The 17,176-nt window shown below is 41.3% G+C and overlaps 1 protein-coding gene across 7 annotated transcripts in view; it reads right to left on the bottom strand.

Moving 5' to 3' along the window:
• MCTP2 (multiple C2 and transmembrane domain containing 2) overlaps positions 1-17,176 on the bottom strand; it is a 144,792-nt gene that overhangs the window by 20,448 nt on the left and 107,168 nt on the right. For 6 of the 7 annotated variants that reach the window (XR_004900245.1, XR_004900243.1, XR_004900244.1 and 3 more), the window contains 2 exons: positions 10,583-10,705; positions 7,929-7,970 (listed from right to left, as the gene is read on the bottom strand). Coding sequence is in view for 1 of the 7 variants with exons in the window: in XM_028502371.2 (XP_028358172.1) it covers positions 80-83; positions 7,923-7,970; positions 10,583-10,705 (175 nt within the window). In the remaining 6 variants the exon portion in view is untranslated. Of the gene's footprint in view, positions 1-79; positions 84-7,922; positions 7,971-10,582; positions 10,706-17,176 lie in introns of all 7 variants that reach the window. The other variant, XM_028502371.2, reaches the window with a different exon arrangement.

The following is a 17,176-nucleotide window of genomic DNA, read 5'->3' on the forward strand; positions in this document are numbered from 1 at the left end:
ACACACACCAGTGACAGGCCCCAACTGCATAGGCTAAATACCAGGCTATGGAGTCAGAGACACCTGGATCCAGCCGAACTCTCCTTGCTCTGGGGTCACGGCCAATTCCTTACCCTCTCTGAGTCACACTTTGTTATCTAGGAAGGGAGATCATAAGGAGTCTTTGGAGAATTAAGTATCATGTCATCTGTAAAGCAGTTGGTATACTCTAGGGGCCTCACACACATAAGTTCCTTCCAGGTCAAGAATGCAAAGAGACAAAGGGATGAATAATCAATGTTTGGTCTAGTCCAAACAATAGTGGGGTTGACTGAGGTTTCCAAAGCAATGATCTTGCAGGACAAGCCTACGCACGTTGCCCTGTGCTATGTGAGATTATCTCGAAGCTCCCTCTGCAACACGCTGGCTTTATTTACACGTTTCAGATGGAACCGGGGGGGAATGTGGTGGTAACATAGTTTAGCAAACACAACATGCATCTGCTGCTGCTGCTGCCGAATTCCCCTAGGAAGAGGACCAGTGACTCATTCAGAAAGACGGAACTGCTGCAACATGGGCTTAAGTTGTTCCTTAACAGGAGAGCCTTCCGATTATTCGGGGAAAGGAGTGATAAAACAGTGATAACCACTGATGGGATTAAACAAACAATATAATTGTGACTAACAACATATTCTAGATGTGAGAAAGAACGATTTTACTGGTAGAGTCTTGAAAACACAATTTAGGGTCTACTTTATAAGCCAAGCCTGGACCACAGCATAATGGAAGATAGGAAAGCAATGTAACTTTTCAGATGCAGAATTCCAATTTCCTAATGTTCCTCTGCTTTGTATACTCTTTAAAGAGAGAGTGGCACGTCGTTTTAAGAAGAATGATGACGACTCCCACGCTATAACCTAAACAGGTATATTATATAAAAGGCAAGATCACTATTTTTTTCATTGTCCATTAGTTTCTAAAATGTCAAAAAGAAAAAAAAAAAAACTGAGTCCTCCAGCTAGGTTTTGGAAGCAGTTGAATTAGAACAAATAATGTACATATGTTGTACAGAACTGTTCTTTCTTTAAAAACAGAAATGAAATCAAGAAGCCAATATTTCCTTCTTCAAGGCCCTGTGGCTTCTCCCTGTCTCCAGTGAATACAGGATGTGGTCCAATAAACTAGTTTCATGCCTCTGGGGGGGAGTTAACACCATCACAATGAATTATGACCTAAGAATTAATTGTATAATCACTACGAGACTTTAAATCTTTTTCTACCTGTTCTAAGATAAATGCTCCTTTCTCTTTAACTACCTAACTGAAACCAGAAACACAGTCCAGAAAACTGACCATACATGCTTAAAAATTGAGTAGTGTTTGTCAGAGGATGCACAGGGTTCCCCAAGGGCATCAATGCAACATTCTACCTCGAGACCTTCCTAGTAATTTCAGCCATCCAAAGATGCAAGAATACAACTTCACACTGCGATTGGGAGGATGTTTGGTCTGTGTCATCCCACTGAATATTAAAAAGCCTGCAATTTGAAAACTGGGAAAAAACCATAAACATCAGAAATTAGACGAGTGGCATTTAGCGTGAAAAGAAAAATGCTTCTCAACATCTGTCCTAACAAAGAACAAGAAGCGATGTTTCTGATATACAAGTTAAAAATCGTTCTCTGGAATCCTGGCTTATTGTACTGGGAACAATCTTTAAGGTTCTTCCCAGGAGATGGGTTGTAGTGCAGAGGGACGGCGGGACACAATGTGAAGTCCACACAGTGAAGTCCAAGGCCATTACCATGAGGGAAAGAAAACCAGGACTCTTTTAGGAGAGTGCTTTCCATCTCCAGCAGCACTTTTGCCTTGGGAAATGAACATAAAACAGACGGTTTGGATTTTGAATCAGTATCACTTCTAAGTGGTCTTAAACTGCTCTCCCTGGCTGTTCATTACATACAGCGCTTCCACTCTGACAGGTATTTACCAACATGTGTTTTGGGCTTCCGCATTTTATGAAAAGTTCCTGCGAGCCCAATGACAGATGCCATGCCTGCGACCACCAGGCAGGCAGGGGTGATGGTTTTCTCTAACAGTAACCATTGTCGGTAAACACGCAGGGAGCTGGAGTTGCTGACTGAGCCCCTTAGTTTTCTTTGAGGTGAGGGAGTGAGGAGGGTGGGAGGAAAAATATTTATGTAACCAAATAAAGCAACAAGTAATTCTTATTACCCTGAGACTAGGCTCAAACATCGACTCCTCTGGCATTTCTGCTTCAGCCACCCACTTCATCTCCACTGCCCAACACAATGTACGAACCTTGATAAAAATAGCAATCACACCACATTCTGATTATTAACTTGGAGCACTTTGCTTATAGTTGCAATCTTTGCACCTACAGAGGCTCTCATACAGAGAAAACACTCCATAAATGTATAAAATGCAGACAATCAAACCAATAAATTAATGATATGTTTCCTCCATAACAATGTGGCATGGTCAAAAAATAAATGTTTTACATCAGAAGACCTGGATTTCAGTCTTGCTACCTACCATCCTATCCAGTCCATTTCTCTTAATTTGGGTTTGTTCATTTGTAGATGGGGGAAATAAAGCCAATGTAATGGTTTATTTTTAGTACTGAATGAGCTGAAACACTTAAAAACAGCTTGGAAATTGTAAGTACTCTACAAATATTAATATTTTGAAATCTAATTATATTGAACTAAGTCTTACTCCAAGTGATCATTTTAAATGATTACTTTTGTGTCCTTTATTACTTACAGTAAGTTATCACTTGTCCCTTGAGTGAGGACAAAGTGGTGCCCCCTACCTTTCTATTCATTATATTGTAAATTACCTATCAGTTATCTTCTAAACTCCTTGGATAATTGGGACTTAGCACAAACCACTGAAACAAGGGCCTTTACTAGGAAAAACAAGAGGAAAGAACTACTGTCCTCAGAAAAACAATGAAACTGAGCTACAGTGTCCAATGCATTCTATATTAGCATGATGTCAGAATTTCAGGCAATGGGACGATGAATGTCTAGATGCCTTATCTCTACATCAGAGCCCCTGACTGTATTCTGTTAGTGCACAGTAGCTAGTAGAAGGATAGATAATCCATCTAATTCACAGTCTGGTGCATTCATATTCACAATATTTGGGAGTAATAGAAGTATAATCCTCACAGTAGAAATCTCAAAGTAAATCCACAAGTACTAGAACTACTGAGCCTGAGAGGAGGATGACTAATGCTTCAAAAGGTCAGATTAATAACATTTCTGGATTCCTTCTAGAGGTAATGAAGCCAAAGCATTTCTAAGAATGGAGATTTCATGTTTAACAGGGAAATTGGAGCTAGTCGGGCTGTCAGAGAAAAGACTGCAGGAAGTAGGGAAAGCCAATCCCTTCTCAGTCCCCCCTCCCCCCCCCACCACCGACGCCACCACCCACCCCCCCCCATTGCATACAACACCGATCATTAGGAATTGGCTGGAATCCATTTTAATATTAAAGTCTCGACACTAAGATGGTATGGTAGAAACGTTAGCAATTAAATTACTTCATCACTAAAATTCATATTAAATCAAATTAAAAGCAGTTAAATCAGAAGGGCCATTTACTCTATTCCCCTGAAATTATCCATAAGCAGGTCCTTCCACAATATGCCCTGGACACAGTTTTCATAGGCTCTAAAATGTATGTGAATGTATTCGATTATTGCGAATCTTTCAAGGACATCCTTTGACTTTTTACGTACTTAAAAATACCATACCTTACCACCTTAACGTACCACCATTCAGTCAATAGTTAAAAGAAAAGTCACTAATCAAACTAACTTCCTCTGTTTGGGGTATTCTTAAGTCACAACGAATCCTAAGTAAAACTACTCTCACTACTGGATTGTGAGAAGACTTCCTCCAAGAAGGAGGGTCTTCCCTGGCTGAGATACTACAGATCATCTTCTCTCTCCGGAAACAGGAAAACACAGGGCGCGTGAGGCATGATGGGCCTACCAAACTCACCCAAAGGACTACGCAGGTTAACCTACGGCAGGAATTCTTTCTGAATTCATATGCCTCATGCTCCTTTCTCTAGAAGGCTCTGCCTGGGTAGTGAAGAGTGGATGAATCAGTTTGGAGGATGAAAATTATTTTAAACACTGAAACTGATGGTTTAAAGAGTACTTAAATTTTGACGATGATATCCTAACTTGTGAAAAGAAGATACAGTGTAATATTTATTTGCATCCTTTCATTATAAAATGTCCCACCACTGATCAACAAAGTGTATTGGATGCTCCTTATTTTCTTAAAGGAAAACATATCTATCAGTTTTTCACCCATAATTAACAAAAAAGTAATTTTCTCCCCCTAGACACTGTAAGGCACTGTAAATTTTTTGATCATCCCCCTAAAAAAACAGATCACTCAAGTCCTTTTCTGACCGCTGAGCTAAAAACAAAACAACACACAATGCAAGCATCATGGTGTAGGTTCTTTATGACAGCAATAAACGGGACTTTTTAAAATTATTATTACATGCGCTTATGATTTCTCCTTCCTGATGTTAATAGTAAATGCTGAAATACTCTATGTAAGTCATTATTGGGCTAGGAAAAGAAACTTGAATGCAAGTATTTATACTTTCCACAATGAAAACAAGATATTAGTGCTTCGCATGACCTTTCCTAAGTATGGAATACAGCATTTTACACAATAGCTTCTTGGTTCGTGCTTCAGTTACTGACCTTTACTGTGTAGAAAATTAATGCAATTTTCATTGTAATCCATCCGTACAAATAAGGTCCACAAGGAAGAATTCCACATATGGAATCTAATACACATAGAAATGTCAGCTGACTGCTGTTGGCCGAACTTCGTCGTCATCTGTATTCTGGGGTCCCTAGCAAACTCTACTTGTAACAAGCAATTCTTGTGTGGCCCATCAGGTATAAGAAATGAAAAAAAATTTTTTTTCCTCTCTTCAAAGTTTAGTTTGTACATTTAGTTCCCTAAAAGCCAAAGAACTGGTTATCTGCAAGTCCTCTATTGTAACCGAAAGCCCAGAAAAGAAAGGAAGGTGAAATTGGGGAGTCTCATTTGGTTTCCAATACAGGTTGCTACCATGAACTTTGAACAATGAGAAGGGAGCAAGAGCCTACTGTGATGTCATTCTACAACAATCCCTGTTCCAGACAATAAAAGGATGACAGACCCCAGACCGGGTCCTGGTCTGTGCCTCACAGACAGGCAGAATATGGGAAAGCATCCACCTCCCGAGAAAGGGGTGCCAAGGGGCCCGGCGCCCTTTCATCTCTGAAGTTGTCTGGGATGGTATGTGGTGGGAAGGGGCGCTGGCAATTAAGGAGTGTCACTTTCAAGATGGATAGTTTGGAGAGAAAGGAGTTCCCTCTCTCCTTCTGGCTTGGAAGGAAACGACTGTGTGTTTATAATTTGTAAACAGTTCCTGTCTTGCTGGGTGTGTTACACTTCCCAGAAGCAGGGTCTGTCATGTCTAACATGCAACAGAAGCCAGAAGGGCCGTGTGGGTAAGCCCTGCAATGCCATGCACCGCGGAGGCGGTGGCCTGGGGCCTGTGTGTGCAGGTCTCTGACCAGCACATCTCAGTACGCAGGCTGCTGTGCATGGAGAATTGTGATATGGATGTGAGTGACGGGTGCTCCGGAAGTCTTGATGTTGAAAATCCCCCTAATTACACATCTTTTTAGGAAGGGAGAGTGAAAAGATAACTGTGCAGTTCACCAGACTCCCCTAACAGGGAAGGGCTGTGTTAAGCAGAAGAGGCATAAATAGAAGTCCACTTTGCATTTTAGACTTATTCCTCACAGGGGTGTCCGACCTTTTGGCGTCTCTGGGCCGCACTGGAAAAAGAAGAGTTGTCTTGGGCCACACATTAAATGCACAAACACTAATGAAAACTGATGAGCAAAAAGAAGGTTTTAAGTAAATTTATGATTTTGTGTCGGGCCGCATTCATAGCCATCCTAGACGGCGTGTGGCCCACGGGCTGTGGGTTGGACCCCTGCTGGAAGATTTCACAGGAATATAAAATTGAGGGAGCAAAATAGACATGGCCACACTGCGGCTATTAAGGGCTTTGTGAACACTACAATCAAAGTACCTCAAGAACAACATTGCCCTGGAGGAAGAGGGGAAGAGTCCTAGGACCAAGGTCCTCAGTGTGGGGGCTACCATAGCTGCCTTGTGAGGGCCCGCTTGGATGAATATAATAGCTCCAAGGCTCATCCAAGTCGATGCTGTGGTTCCAACTTGCTCATCCTTGCCTCCCAGGGCTCGGAGGCTTGGAGACACTTCTGTGGAAGGGTCGACCTTGACAACCACCAATCTAGAGACCAGGACTTGAACTGGTTCACTCCCAGTGTCCTCAGCACCACCTTTCCGTTCCCTGCCTTCTTGCTGGATGCTCTCCTGGATCAGACGTGCCCAAGTCACACGGTCACCCTGATCTCTAAAGGGCAGTTGATTATCGCATCCACAGGTGGCTCATTTCAAAAGGGTTGGCCAAATAGAGAGAAATCTTCCTCACTGCCAAGGCATGGTTAATAAAATTTACAATTTTTCCCAGTATGGGTTTAAAATAACCTCATTAAGATGGTGTTGCCTTTGGTGTTTTACCCCATCATGCCCTTTAGCTTGGCTATACCTACTTCTAATGTTTAAGGAGTAACATCACTCAAAACCCATGCACACCGATTCATCAAAAAGAAAGTTGCAATGGTGTGACCTTTGTTCTGTAAAAGGGCGGTTCACTAAATATATATATAATATATATATAATATATATATATATATATCTACTTTATTATTTTGCCATGGATGATCATTTTAACACAACAACTAAGATTTACTTCATAATCCTCTCATTTTGCTACAAATGGGCAAAACCATCTGGCTCTCTTGATTAATTTTAAGGCTCTTTGTGTTGTGGAGCTGGTGTTTTTTAAATTCATTTCTATTTCCTGGGCATTTTATATTGGATACTAGCTCATAAGATTCCCCCTTTGCCCCTTTTCTCCCCATCGAGCATCCCATCTACTGCCGCCAGGCGCCCCGTGTGCCCACAGGTTCTGGGGGACTGGGAGTCCATTAAGCCTAGTGGCGTCGCGTTCGGCATTTCCCTTTTTTCATTTTATTCCAGAAGGTTTGTCTGAAAGCATAATGACAACAAAAGCAGCAGATTTGAGAGAGTCTCCCAAGAGAAGGAAAAGGACAGATGTACACAGACACAGGGCTGCAAATGTTGCCAGCAACAGCTGGGGAAGTGACAGGCTCCGACGTGGGTGACCACCCCGCCGAGCGCAGACAGGAACGGCGAGGAGAAGCGATCTCACTGGGTTTACTTGTGACTTCCCAGGCTGTCTTCTGTCTACCTGTCCTACGCCGGGGAGAAGGCGAGCCTTTGCACGCAGCCAATGACAGGCCTCCTGCAGGTACGTGTTTTATGCTATTGCAGTGACTCCTTACATTTTGCCCCTTTTCATCTTCATTTTTTAAAAAAATGAATGAAAAAAATGAATGGAAATATATCTTAAAAAATATCTTTGTTAATTACAAAAATATTAATATACTGGTCACTCTATAGTTCCAAAAAAAAAAGAAAAGCATTTTGACTTAACCTGGAAAAGAGTTACTGTTTTTGACAATAGACACAACCTGCCCCCTGCTCCAAATTTGGGAGAAGTAATGGTTGTCAATGCTGCTGTTGAGTTCTGTTTACATTTACATTGGTGAAAATTGTTATTTATGTTATTAAATATTTTACCACATTTTTTTGCTTCAAAAATTCTTTTCCTATGTTCCTCCTCAAAACCTAGGTACATCTTATGGTCCAAAAAATATGATGTCTGCTGAAAACATTAATGTCCCACCTTTCGTGTCTCTTTCTTTGGTACACTCACCTTGTCATCTTCATCCTCCTCATCATCTATGTCTGTGCTATCCTGAAAGGAAGACCCACAATTTGTTAATAAAATATCACCCCAAATTCCCAAATGCAGACTAAACGTTCACATTTCATAATTTTTCTACATAATTTAAGCACTAGTATTTTTAAAGTATAATATTTCAAAAATACTCTTTAAAATGACACTTTTAAAGTTCAAGGCCACTGTGGCAAAAGTATAAACAATATGCACAATCTTTATAAAACTTGACTATTAATAAAGCCATTAGGCGAGTGCCCTTTGGAGGCATCCAGCTTTAAAAATGCGTTGCCGAGTTGTACTTTCTGTAAATAGTTTTGTTCTTCTTCTGACAAATGAACCAACTGCTACGTTAAGCCTGAGAATACCATACTCCGTTTGTGCTGGGCTCATTGTTATAATGATTTCTCTTTTCCTTTGGGGCCATTACTGAAACATTAGACAGTAGAAAATCCATTAGTCTGAATATAATCAATCTCAAGAATAAGTCACAGGTTTCTATACGGCATTGTTGTTTTCCCTGGGCTTGGGCTTGAGGGGAAAGCAGGTGAGGGAAGGAAACGAGGGTCTGATGTGGACCGAAGGGTGCCTGGCTTTGGTTCAGGGGTTGCAGCTCCAGCTGTGACACAAATAGGTTGGTTCAGATTCATTTTAAAATCTTGTCTATCTTCTAAGTAAATTTCAATCATGTCACTCAGTATTTAAAAGCTAACACCTGTTGGTTCGTATTCAAATGTGTTCAGTAGCTTGCAAAGAATGCTGGGTATTAGAAAACCAGGGCCCGTTTCAGCTTGAACACTTACCTTCCTACTTAACCTTGCAAAGGTCAGGCGTGCTGTTTCCATGTCATTGCTCCCATGAAAAAATGTTTGTCAGTGTTATGCTCTTAAGAGGGAGAAACTCCAAAGTATCCAGAGAGTACTCTGCTATACTCTATTAAAACCACTGAGCAGCACCCTCCCATGAACTGAACTAGCACGTTGTGTGACACTCACTGATGCTGGAGAGTTAACCTGTTCACCATTGGAGCAAGCAGCGTTCACGACAAGTGGATAAAAGCAAATATAATGAAAAGATTTTATGGGAGAAAAAAACACTGTCATTAGGCCTTCGAAGTCTTTGGCTTGACACGGTCTTGGGCTTCAGACACTGTTCCAGCACTTTTTGCTGTGTGGCTTTGGGCAAATCGCTTTGGCACTCTGGGCCTTAGTTTCATTAAGCATAAAATGAAAATAGTAATTCACGCCTCCATCATGGCTGTGTTATCAAGATCCATTAGGTAATGAGTTTAAAAATGTTTTACAAATTAAAAGTTGTTATACACACATATATTAAATTCATGGACCCAGGTATATGTTTATATACACTATGTATAAAAATACATATATACATGCTATAAATATACACATCATATACATAGCTAGAAAAAAATTGGAAACTTGTAAATGTTAGTTCACAGCATTTTTATTATAAATATTTCTCAGTAAAAATTTCCCTCATCTGTACCTCTGTGAAACTTAGTTCTTAAAAGAACCTGTAATTTAAAGTTACTTATTTATCAGATGATTCTAACATCTTTAGGCGCTTTATTATTGATACATATCCATGCCTGCTCCATTAAACAATCTAAAATCAAACAGAATAGAATTTGAATTCACTTGAGGTTTTACTCCCTGCCAAAACACTCATTTCCCTACTTCCCCTATATCCCAAAGGATACCAAAAGTATTCCTTTACTATCCATAATTTCAGAGATGATTTTTATAAAACCATGAGAACATTATAAGGGAAAATATGTGAAGACAGTCACCTTTTGAGTCTAGAAAAACCCCATGGGAAGCTGACTGGGATCAAGTCTCAAAAGCTTAGATTTCTATTGAAAAACTGGAGTCTTGAATCTGGAATGCCAAGAGTATACCATAAAGCATGCCCGTAAATAGTTCCTGCTCTCCTGGGGCAGGAAAGGGTCTCTGAGCTGGGATAAGATGTCTGGGGGAGAAGATGTACAGAAGAAGGAAAGTAGGGGGAGGCTGGGTGTCTTTGACAAGAGGCCTTTTGCTGAACCTTCTTTCAACACCATGGGAAGTGTGAGAATCACAACAAAAACCTGGGCACTCAACAATAGTGGGGTGCGTACCCACCCCGCTCAGGTATGCCTGGGAGTTGGCAAGCCTCCAAGAATCCCCTGAGCCTCAGGCCAGAGGTGACTATTGCACCAGGTGCCTGGGCGGAGAGACCCGGGCCAGCCTCCCAGATGCTCTGCGTCCTCTGAAGGGGCTCAGAGAGCCACCAAAGGCTGTTTCTCTAGTGGCTGAGACTGTTCTTCACCATAATCTACCCGAGCACCAGGGGTGCACAGGGACATGTGCTACTGGCATGGAAGGATGACCGAGAACCAGAGGGCTCTCCCCATTCTGAGGAAGTAGGCTGAGACTCAAGAACACAAGGCGCTAGAGAAGGAAGACCGCAGACGCCCCTAATAAGATCTCTACTACAACACGGACGCATGTGCGGGGTGCCTCCTTGAGTCTCAAACCAAGTGGACTTGGGCCATGATTGGGTGGTGGTTGACTATTGGTAACACTTTTTTTTTCTAATTAAACATCAAAATCGCCGGAACCTTTGCTCACCTGACAGTCCTGGATGCTGCCGCCCTTCCCTTTCATGGGTTTGATGAAATTATAGACAAACAGCAGCAGCAACGCCATGGGGATCATGTACAGCTCAAAGTTCCAGACGGTGACCAAAAACACCTGATTGGAAGACAAGACAGAATCACTGCTTGGAAGACAGTATGGGAATGATCTTATATTCCTACTCATCGACTTCGGGAAATTAAACCCAAGACCCCCTCTGCAGCCTCTTTTAGAAACAGTTACCAACAGGTTATCACACACACATACACACATTCAATGATTAACCCGGCTTTGGAACTTATAGAATGAGGACGAAATGGATTGGCCACTCACCCTCTGACATGGACAGATACAGGAGCCCATACCTGGAAACCTCATTACCCTACCAGCCCTCTTCACTTTCTTGCTCCTAGATTTATGGTACCAAAAAGGAGGTAAAGTAATATGCAAGCATCCAAGGTCTCCAAGAGGCAGGCCACAGACCAAATTTTGCCACCAGTAAGATTTACTTTGACTGAAAAAAAGGATAACTTTTAAAATTAGCTGCCAATATCTAAAAATCCAAATATTTCAGATAAAAAAAATTAAGACTTCCAAAGTCTCTTTAAAAATCTTAAAATTTTCCGATTTTTGAGGCTGGATGGCCCCAAGCAAATCATGAGCTAGAATGGTCTACATGAGAGAAAGCACACATTTCTCCTGCCCAGTTTCTATCAGCCTCCGAATCTGTGACCCCTGCCATAAATAGGACAAGCAAGAGCTTGGGTTTGAACCCGTGTCTATTGCCTCAGTGGTCACAGGAGACATGAATGCAAATAAGACAGGGCCCCACCTCCAAGGAACACACTTAGTGAAGCAAACAATCAAAGAACACACGGTAATTATTTCACAAGGCAGGCGTGAAATCTTGGGCAAATGATTTCAAGGCTTAAGTCTCACTTTCTTGTCCAGAAGATGAAATAAGATAACTTGTGGTTATCAGATATCAATACATAATAAGGACTAAAAAAGGTCATTCTTATAATTATCAACTCAGAAGAGGCAAATTATTGCATCTTAAATATTGAAATTTCCTTTCCAAAGTAGTGTTGTTTTACTGATTACTAAAAACTTTTTCTACCACTTAAAAACTTGTAGCTATTACTATTTATTGTTTATTTTTGGTTTCTATTATAAGTTAATAATTTATCTCACTATATTTTTCAAATGGGTAATTGCTGGCCTATAAAAACAAATAATTTGTATACTTTTTTTTTAGTATCTTGATGAATTTTCTTATTGTTTCAAACAACTCTTTCTTTCTTTTGGGGTTTCTCAGTCACATAATCCACATAATCTGCTTCTGTTTCCTCTTTTCTAATATCTGCAACTTGCTTTTTTATCCTTAATTTTATTTCTAACAAGGCAATGTTAAATAAAACCGTTGAGAGGGATATTGTCTAATTCCTGAACGTAATTATTATGCTTCTAGTGCCCATTTGGAATACACATCCTTTCTTACTAGTAAGAAAGTGTAATAAGACACCAAGTTCAATGGCATGGCTATTTCCCCAAACACCTTGAGATCTGAATAACTCTCAGAAGCCTAATTAAAAAAACAAACAAACAAACAAAAACCTTGGTCAAACCATGTATCACTTGATATATGGTTTCCTCAACTAATCTGAGAATAGTATACAATTTCTTTTATCACACATATTGGCCTGTGAAACACTGCTAACTTCACTTCCGTTTCAGAATGTGAGCCTCAACCCTCCCCGCCCAGGGGGACACACCCAAATGCACACAGGGGTCAGGCAGGTCAAAGTAAAGCAGCACAAGAAGTGAGGAGTCAGCGCCACCATCCTGCTTCTTAAAGCAGGTGAATGGCTGTCCAAGTGAAACGGACACTGATGTAAGCATGAAGAAAACCACGTGGAAGATCAGGTTGGTTCAGTCTCTACTTCCCCAGTTATTTCTGTAGAAGAGCGATCAGGCTGTTCTCTTGTTCAGTGAGCAGCATTTGCTTGGATATCGCTTTGATTGGCCTGGTGCTGGCAAGGGGCAGTGCTTAGGTTAAACTGACAGTTCAGCAGGAGAAAGGAAGTACAGCCCACGTGTGATGGTGGCAAAATTTTAAAAGGCTTCACATACCTGAAGAGAGTAAAACATTCAATGCGGCTGGATCCTGAAGGGGTGGGGTTGAAAACGAGGGTGGGGAACTACACAGGGGTGGGTTGGGAAAGACCTGTAAGTCTCGGTGGCCAGTGGAAGGCATAATTGCAAACTAACTGGGAAGTCACAATGGGTTTCTAAACAGAGAAACAATAGGGTCAGATGTTTGGCTAGATAATTCTGGTCGCTAAGTGCCCCTTAATTATGGGTGAGGGGTAAAGCAATAAGAAACTAAGATGCATTTTAAGAAAGAACTGCAACAGCCCAGAAGAAAGAGCAAGACCACTTTTGTCTGGGAGGCTAAGGGCTGTGTTACAGGAAAGGGAGCTTTTTGTTGGTTCTTCAAACGTGTTGGATTTTGATTAACTGTGGGGAGCTGTGTGGAGAAACGCCATGGGTTTTTATGTTACGTTGCCAAGGGGGATTGAGTTTACAGGTGGAATTAAGGTTGCTAAGAGTCGGATCGTCGTCGTGGGTTATCTGGTTAAATCCAATGTGATCACAGGAGTCCTTAACCATGAAAGACAGAGGCGGAAAAACAAAGTCAGGAAAAGCTGCGAGGGCAGGAGCAAGGGCAGAGTGAGGATGCCAACAGCATGCCCTCACTGGAGGGGAGGACGGAGGGAAGGGCTAGGAGCCAAGGAATGTGGGCAGCCTCCAACAGCTGGCAAAGGAGAGGAAACAGATTCTCGGAACTGCCAGAATGAAACAGCCCTCCCGACATCTGCCTCTTAGTCCAGTGAGAGCTGGGGTGGACCCCTGACCTCCGGAACTGTGAGATAATATATGGTGTGGTCTTAAGCCACTTACTTGCATGGCAGTTTGTTACAGTGGCAACAGAAAGCTAATAAAGGAGTATCATGTAAAATGGGTGAACTCACGTAGGAAAATTATGAAGGGTCCAGACTCCAGTGAGAAAGAAGTGAGGGGATATACAGGCATCAGTCGTGGACGACAGGCCTTGGCAAACCTCAACTCAGATCAGGCCCAGAACTGCAATGCCTGTTCCCGTCTTAACCCACACTTTTCCTTCCTTCCTTCCTCCATTAAAAAAAATCATATTTCAACCTGTTCCCCTAAGTACTGCTCTGGTTGCCAAGATATATAGTTTTCACACTGTCTGTTTTCTTGAGATCTGGGTGCATAGAAACATAGTATTTCGGGTATTTATTTGGCATTGTCTTGGACCATTCTACATGACACAGAATGACCTGGTTGGTTCACGGGGGTGGGGAGTAGGGGATGGGTCAAACTGAGTGCTTTCTCTTATTTCTTAGAGACAAAACTCCATCCACACATTCTAGTTCTATGTGGGAATGACCCAACTGGTAACTTACTCCCAGTGCTTTTGCAGAAAGACATTCACTTTTATTGTGCTCTGTGGCTGTTTAAATAAACAAGGTATATAATTTTCAAACTGCTACTTTCACAATAACACATAGTGAACATTTCCATGAAGAATGTAGCTGACTACATTCTGATTTTAGAAAAAGCCTATACAGAAGAAATCCATAGAATCCTAATATTAAACATAGAGTCTTTTAGACTATATTCTTCTAGACACCTATTTTTGTTGACTTTTGAGTGTCCTATAGGATTTTTATTTTAAAAAAACAGAAAAAAATGCTTCTAACCTGTATATGTATACAAGGTTCTTACCAAATACGTAACCTTTATTCTCTTTTTCATAGGAAACATGTAAAAATCCCATGCTTGCATCATGCAACTGGCCACACGCTACTTTACATGTTTGATGACTTCATGTAAATGGAGAAAATCAGATGCTCATCCACAGCCCAATAAAAATCCCCATACCACTCACCAAGGCGGAACAGCCAGCTTAAAAAGTAGAAAAGCTCTGAACTAAGTGAAAGAAAGAAGGCATCTAATATGCTGAAACTACTGGCTTTTTCCCCTTAAAATGATCATCATTTCAGGTCCAAATCAGACAATAAATTTCTCATTATGCGTTTTTGCAAAAGCTGGTAATTGAGCAGTTGAAAGTCTGATTTGGGTAAATACATCTTTCAAAGCCATCAGCAAACTCTCTGCTCTGATTAAAGGAAGTGAGAAAAGAATCCTCACACACTTATTTATTCCCCATAAAGCTGGGTATCTCGAAGAGGTCAAAAAAAAAATTGCATTAAATGTACCGATAAGTGTCTCACTCATTTCCGAAGCATAATTGTCGGCACGGTGGGCCCCCCGTGTGAGAAGTCCGACGGGGCTCTAATTGTACTCTAAGTGGACAAAGCGTTCTCTCCGAGCGTTCTCTGACTTTGGCCACAGGAGCATCAGGCCGCAATTGCAACTAAAAGCTTCAACTTAACACTTAGGACTCGCTCCTTCGTGTTCGTAGGAAGATTGGATCAGAATGAATACAGCAAAAGTGCTCTGGGTAATAAGCAAGTGTATCTAATTAGCATTAGTGCAGTAACAGAATAAAGCAGTTCACTGTATTAAGTTACTCCACTTACAGCTTTATTTCTGGCACTAAAAGACACAGGGTGGCAATAAGTTCACATTAAGTCTGCAATAGCTCTGTACATATTCAATGTGCTTGAAACCGACGAAGGTGCTTTAATTCGGGAACCCTCCAGGAGTGATTACCGAGCGATGCTATTTATAACAAAGTACGTTCCTTCAGGGATCAGATCAAGAGTGGCTTAGATGGCCTCCCATTACTCACACAGACTACCTATTTGCACAACCGAAAAACTGTGTTTGTGTCAGAGCCGCATGTACTCACCACTAAAAATAACAATGATGCCCAAGTTGGGATGTCCTTTCCCTAAAATCAATGAATGTTTAGGGGTCCTGAGCTTTTTGTAACCAAGCCGAGTCCCAAAAAGCATCCCTACAATGCTGAGACACTATAAACCAGGAAGAAATCCAAAATATGGTCTTTAAGCATGTATGTGTGTGTGTGTGTTCGTGTGTGTAGACACGAAAACACACACACACTCCTTAAACCATCATTAGATCACCAAAATAAAAGTTCAAATTCCAACCCGGCAACTACGCCTTCCATTTTTGGCCTGTTATATTCAAAATCTGTTGCATTATGTAAATACATGTGCTCGAAACCACCACCACCAAGTCAAATTCCTGGAACAACAATGTTTACGTCTAATTTCAAACACAGAAATGGTAAGTTGGATGACACGAAGAGAAGAGAGAGTCTTCCTCAGCTTTTTTTTTTTTTTTTTTTTAGGATCTGACCCATTGAAGCACAGAATGAACATATTTGAAAAGGCCCTTTAAAAACCAAGAGGCAGATGTTCAGGTAACAGCGCAGCCAGGAAATTGTTTATTTTAATAAAGCCCGTATATGTGCAGCCTCAAATTAGGAGTGGCACCAAGGCTGCGACATGTCTAAACTATCACCACCTGTTAGCCCTGAAAAATCAATTAAAGTCACACTTTCCCAGCAAGTCCCTCTCTATCCAATAAAACTGAGCTGCGTCCTGAGACTTGAGTCGCTCAGAAGAAATGAACTTGAAACCTAAATCCTAGGTCTCTCATTCCAGCCCTGCTCGGATTCATATAAACTAACCATGGTAATAGAAACGGGAGGGAGAAGGAGACCAAAGGGGAAAGGAAAAGAGAAAGAAATTTCTCGTCCTACCAGTCTCATACTGAGAATCATACCTCCTTTTGGTGAATTCCAATAATTTCTTGAAAGGCTCTTTCTTTTTCTTTTTCTTTTTTTTTTCCTCCTTCAGAATAGAATTCTGTGCTACATTTTCTGTGCAAGAGAAGAGCTCCAACTTTGCAATTGGAAAGCAGGGCAGGGAAGCCATCCAAGTGTTTAGTAATTAAACGAATATGCATAATGAACCATATGCCCAAAGGCCTGTTCTTCATGTGGGCCAGATTTTTGTTTGAATTTTTAATTTTTATATACAGATGAAACATTCAGTCTCATCGACCAGCAGGTGAGGGAACACGCGATCGGAAAAAGTGCGAGGGACAGTCCGTGCAGGAGCAGGGAAAGAAGACGCTAGAGAAATTCTCTTCTGAAGACGTTGATTCAAATGTGTCTTTCCCCCTCTAGCAATTGTTCCGTCATCTGCTCAGAGTCTGTGGGAAACACACAGAACGAACACATTGACAGCTCCGTACAGTATGAGTAAATACAGTGCCATCAGATGAAAAGTGTGAAAATCCCATGGGACAAACAAGGCTTTCTTCAAAAAAAAAAAAAAATCCTTCCACACCCATCATTCAGGCTACCATCTTGAATTACAGGAAATCCTCCCAAGAAAGCTACATAAATATTATATTGCAGGCTATAGGCCACATATATTAGCAATTTGAACTGGTCAAAGAGGAATGCACACCTCTGAAGGATGCAACTGTGTCTAGTGGGCAGCAAATTCACAGGGCAAAATGCAAGCTTGTCCTCCCACACTACAGCAACATAGACTGTCA

The sequence above is a fragment of the Phyllostomus discolor genome, chromosome 12 (genome assembly GCF_004126475.2).
Source record: "Phyllostomus discolor isolate MPI-MPIP mPhyDis1 chromosome 12, mPhyDis1.pri.v3, whole genome shotgun sequence".
NCBI lineage: Eukaryota > Metazoa > Chordata > Mammalia > Chiroptera > Phyllostomidae > Phyllostomus > Phyllostomus discolor.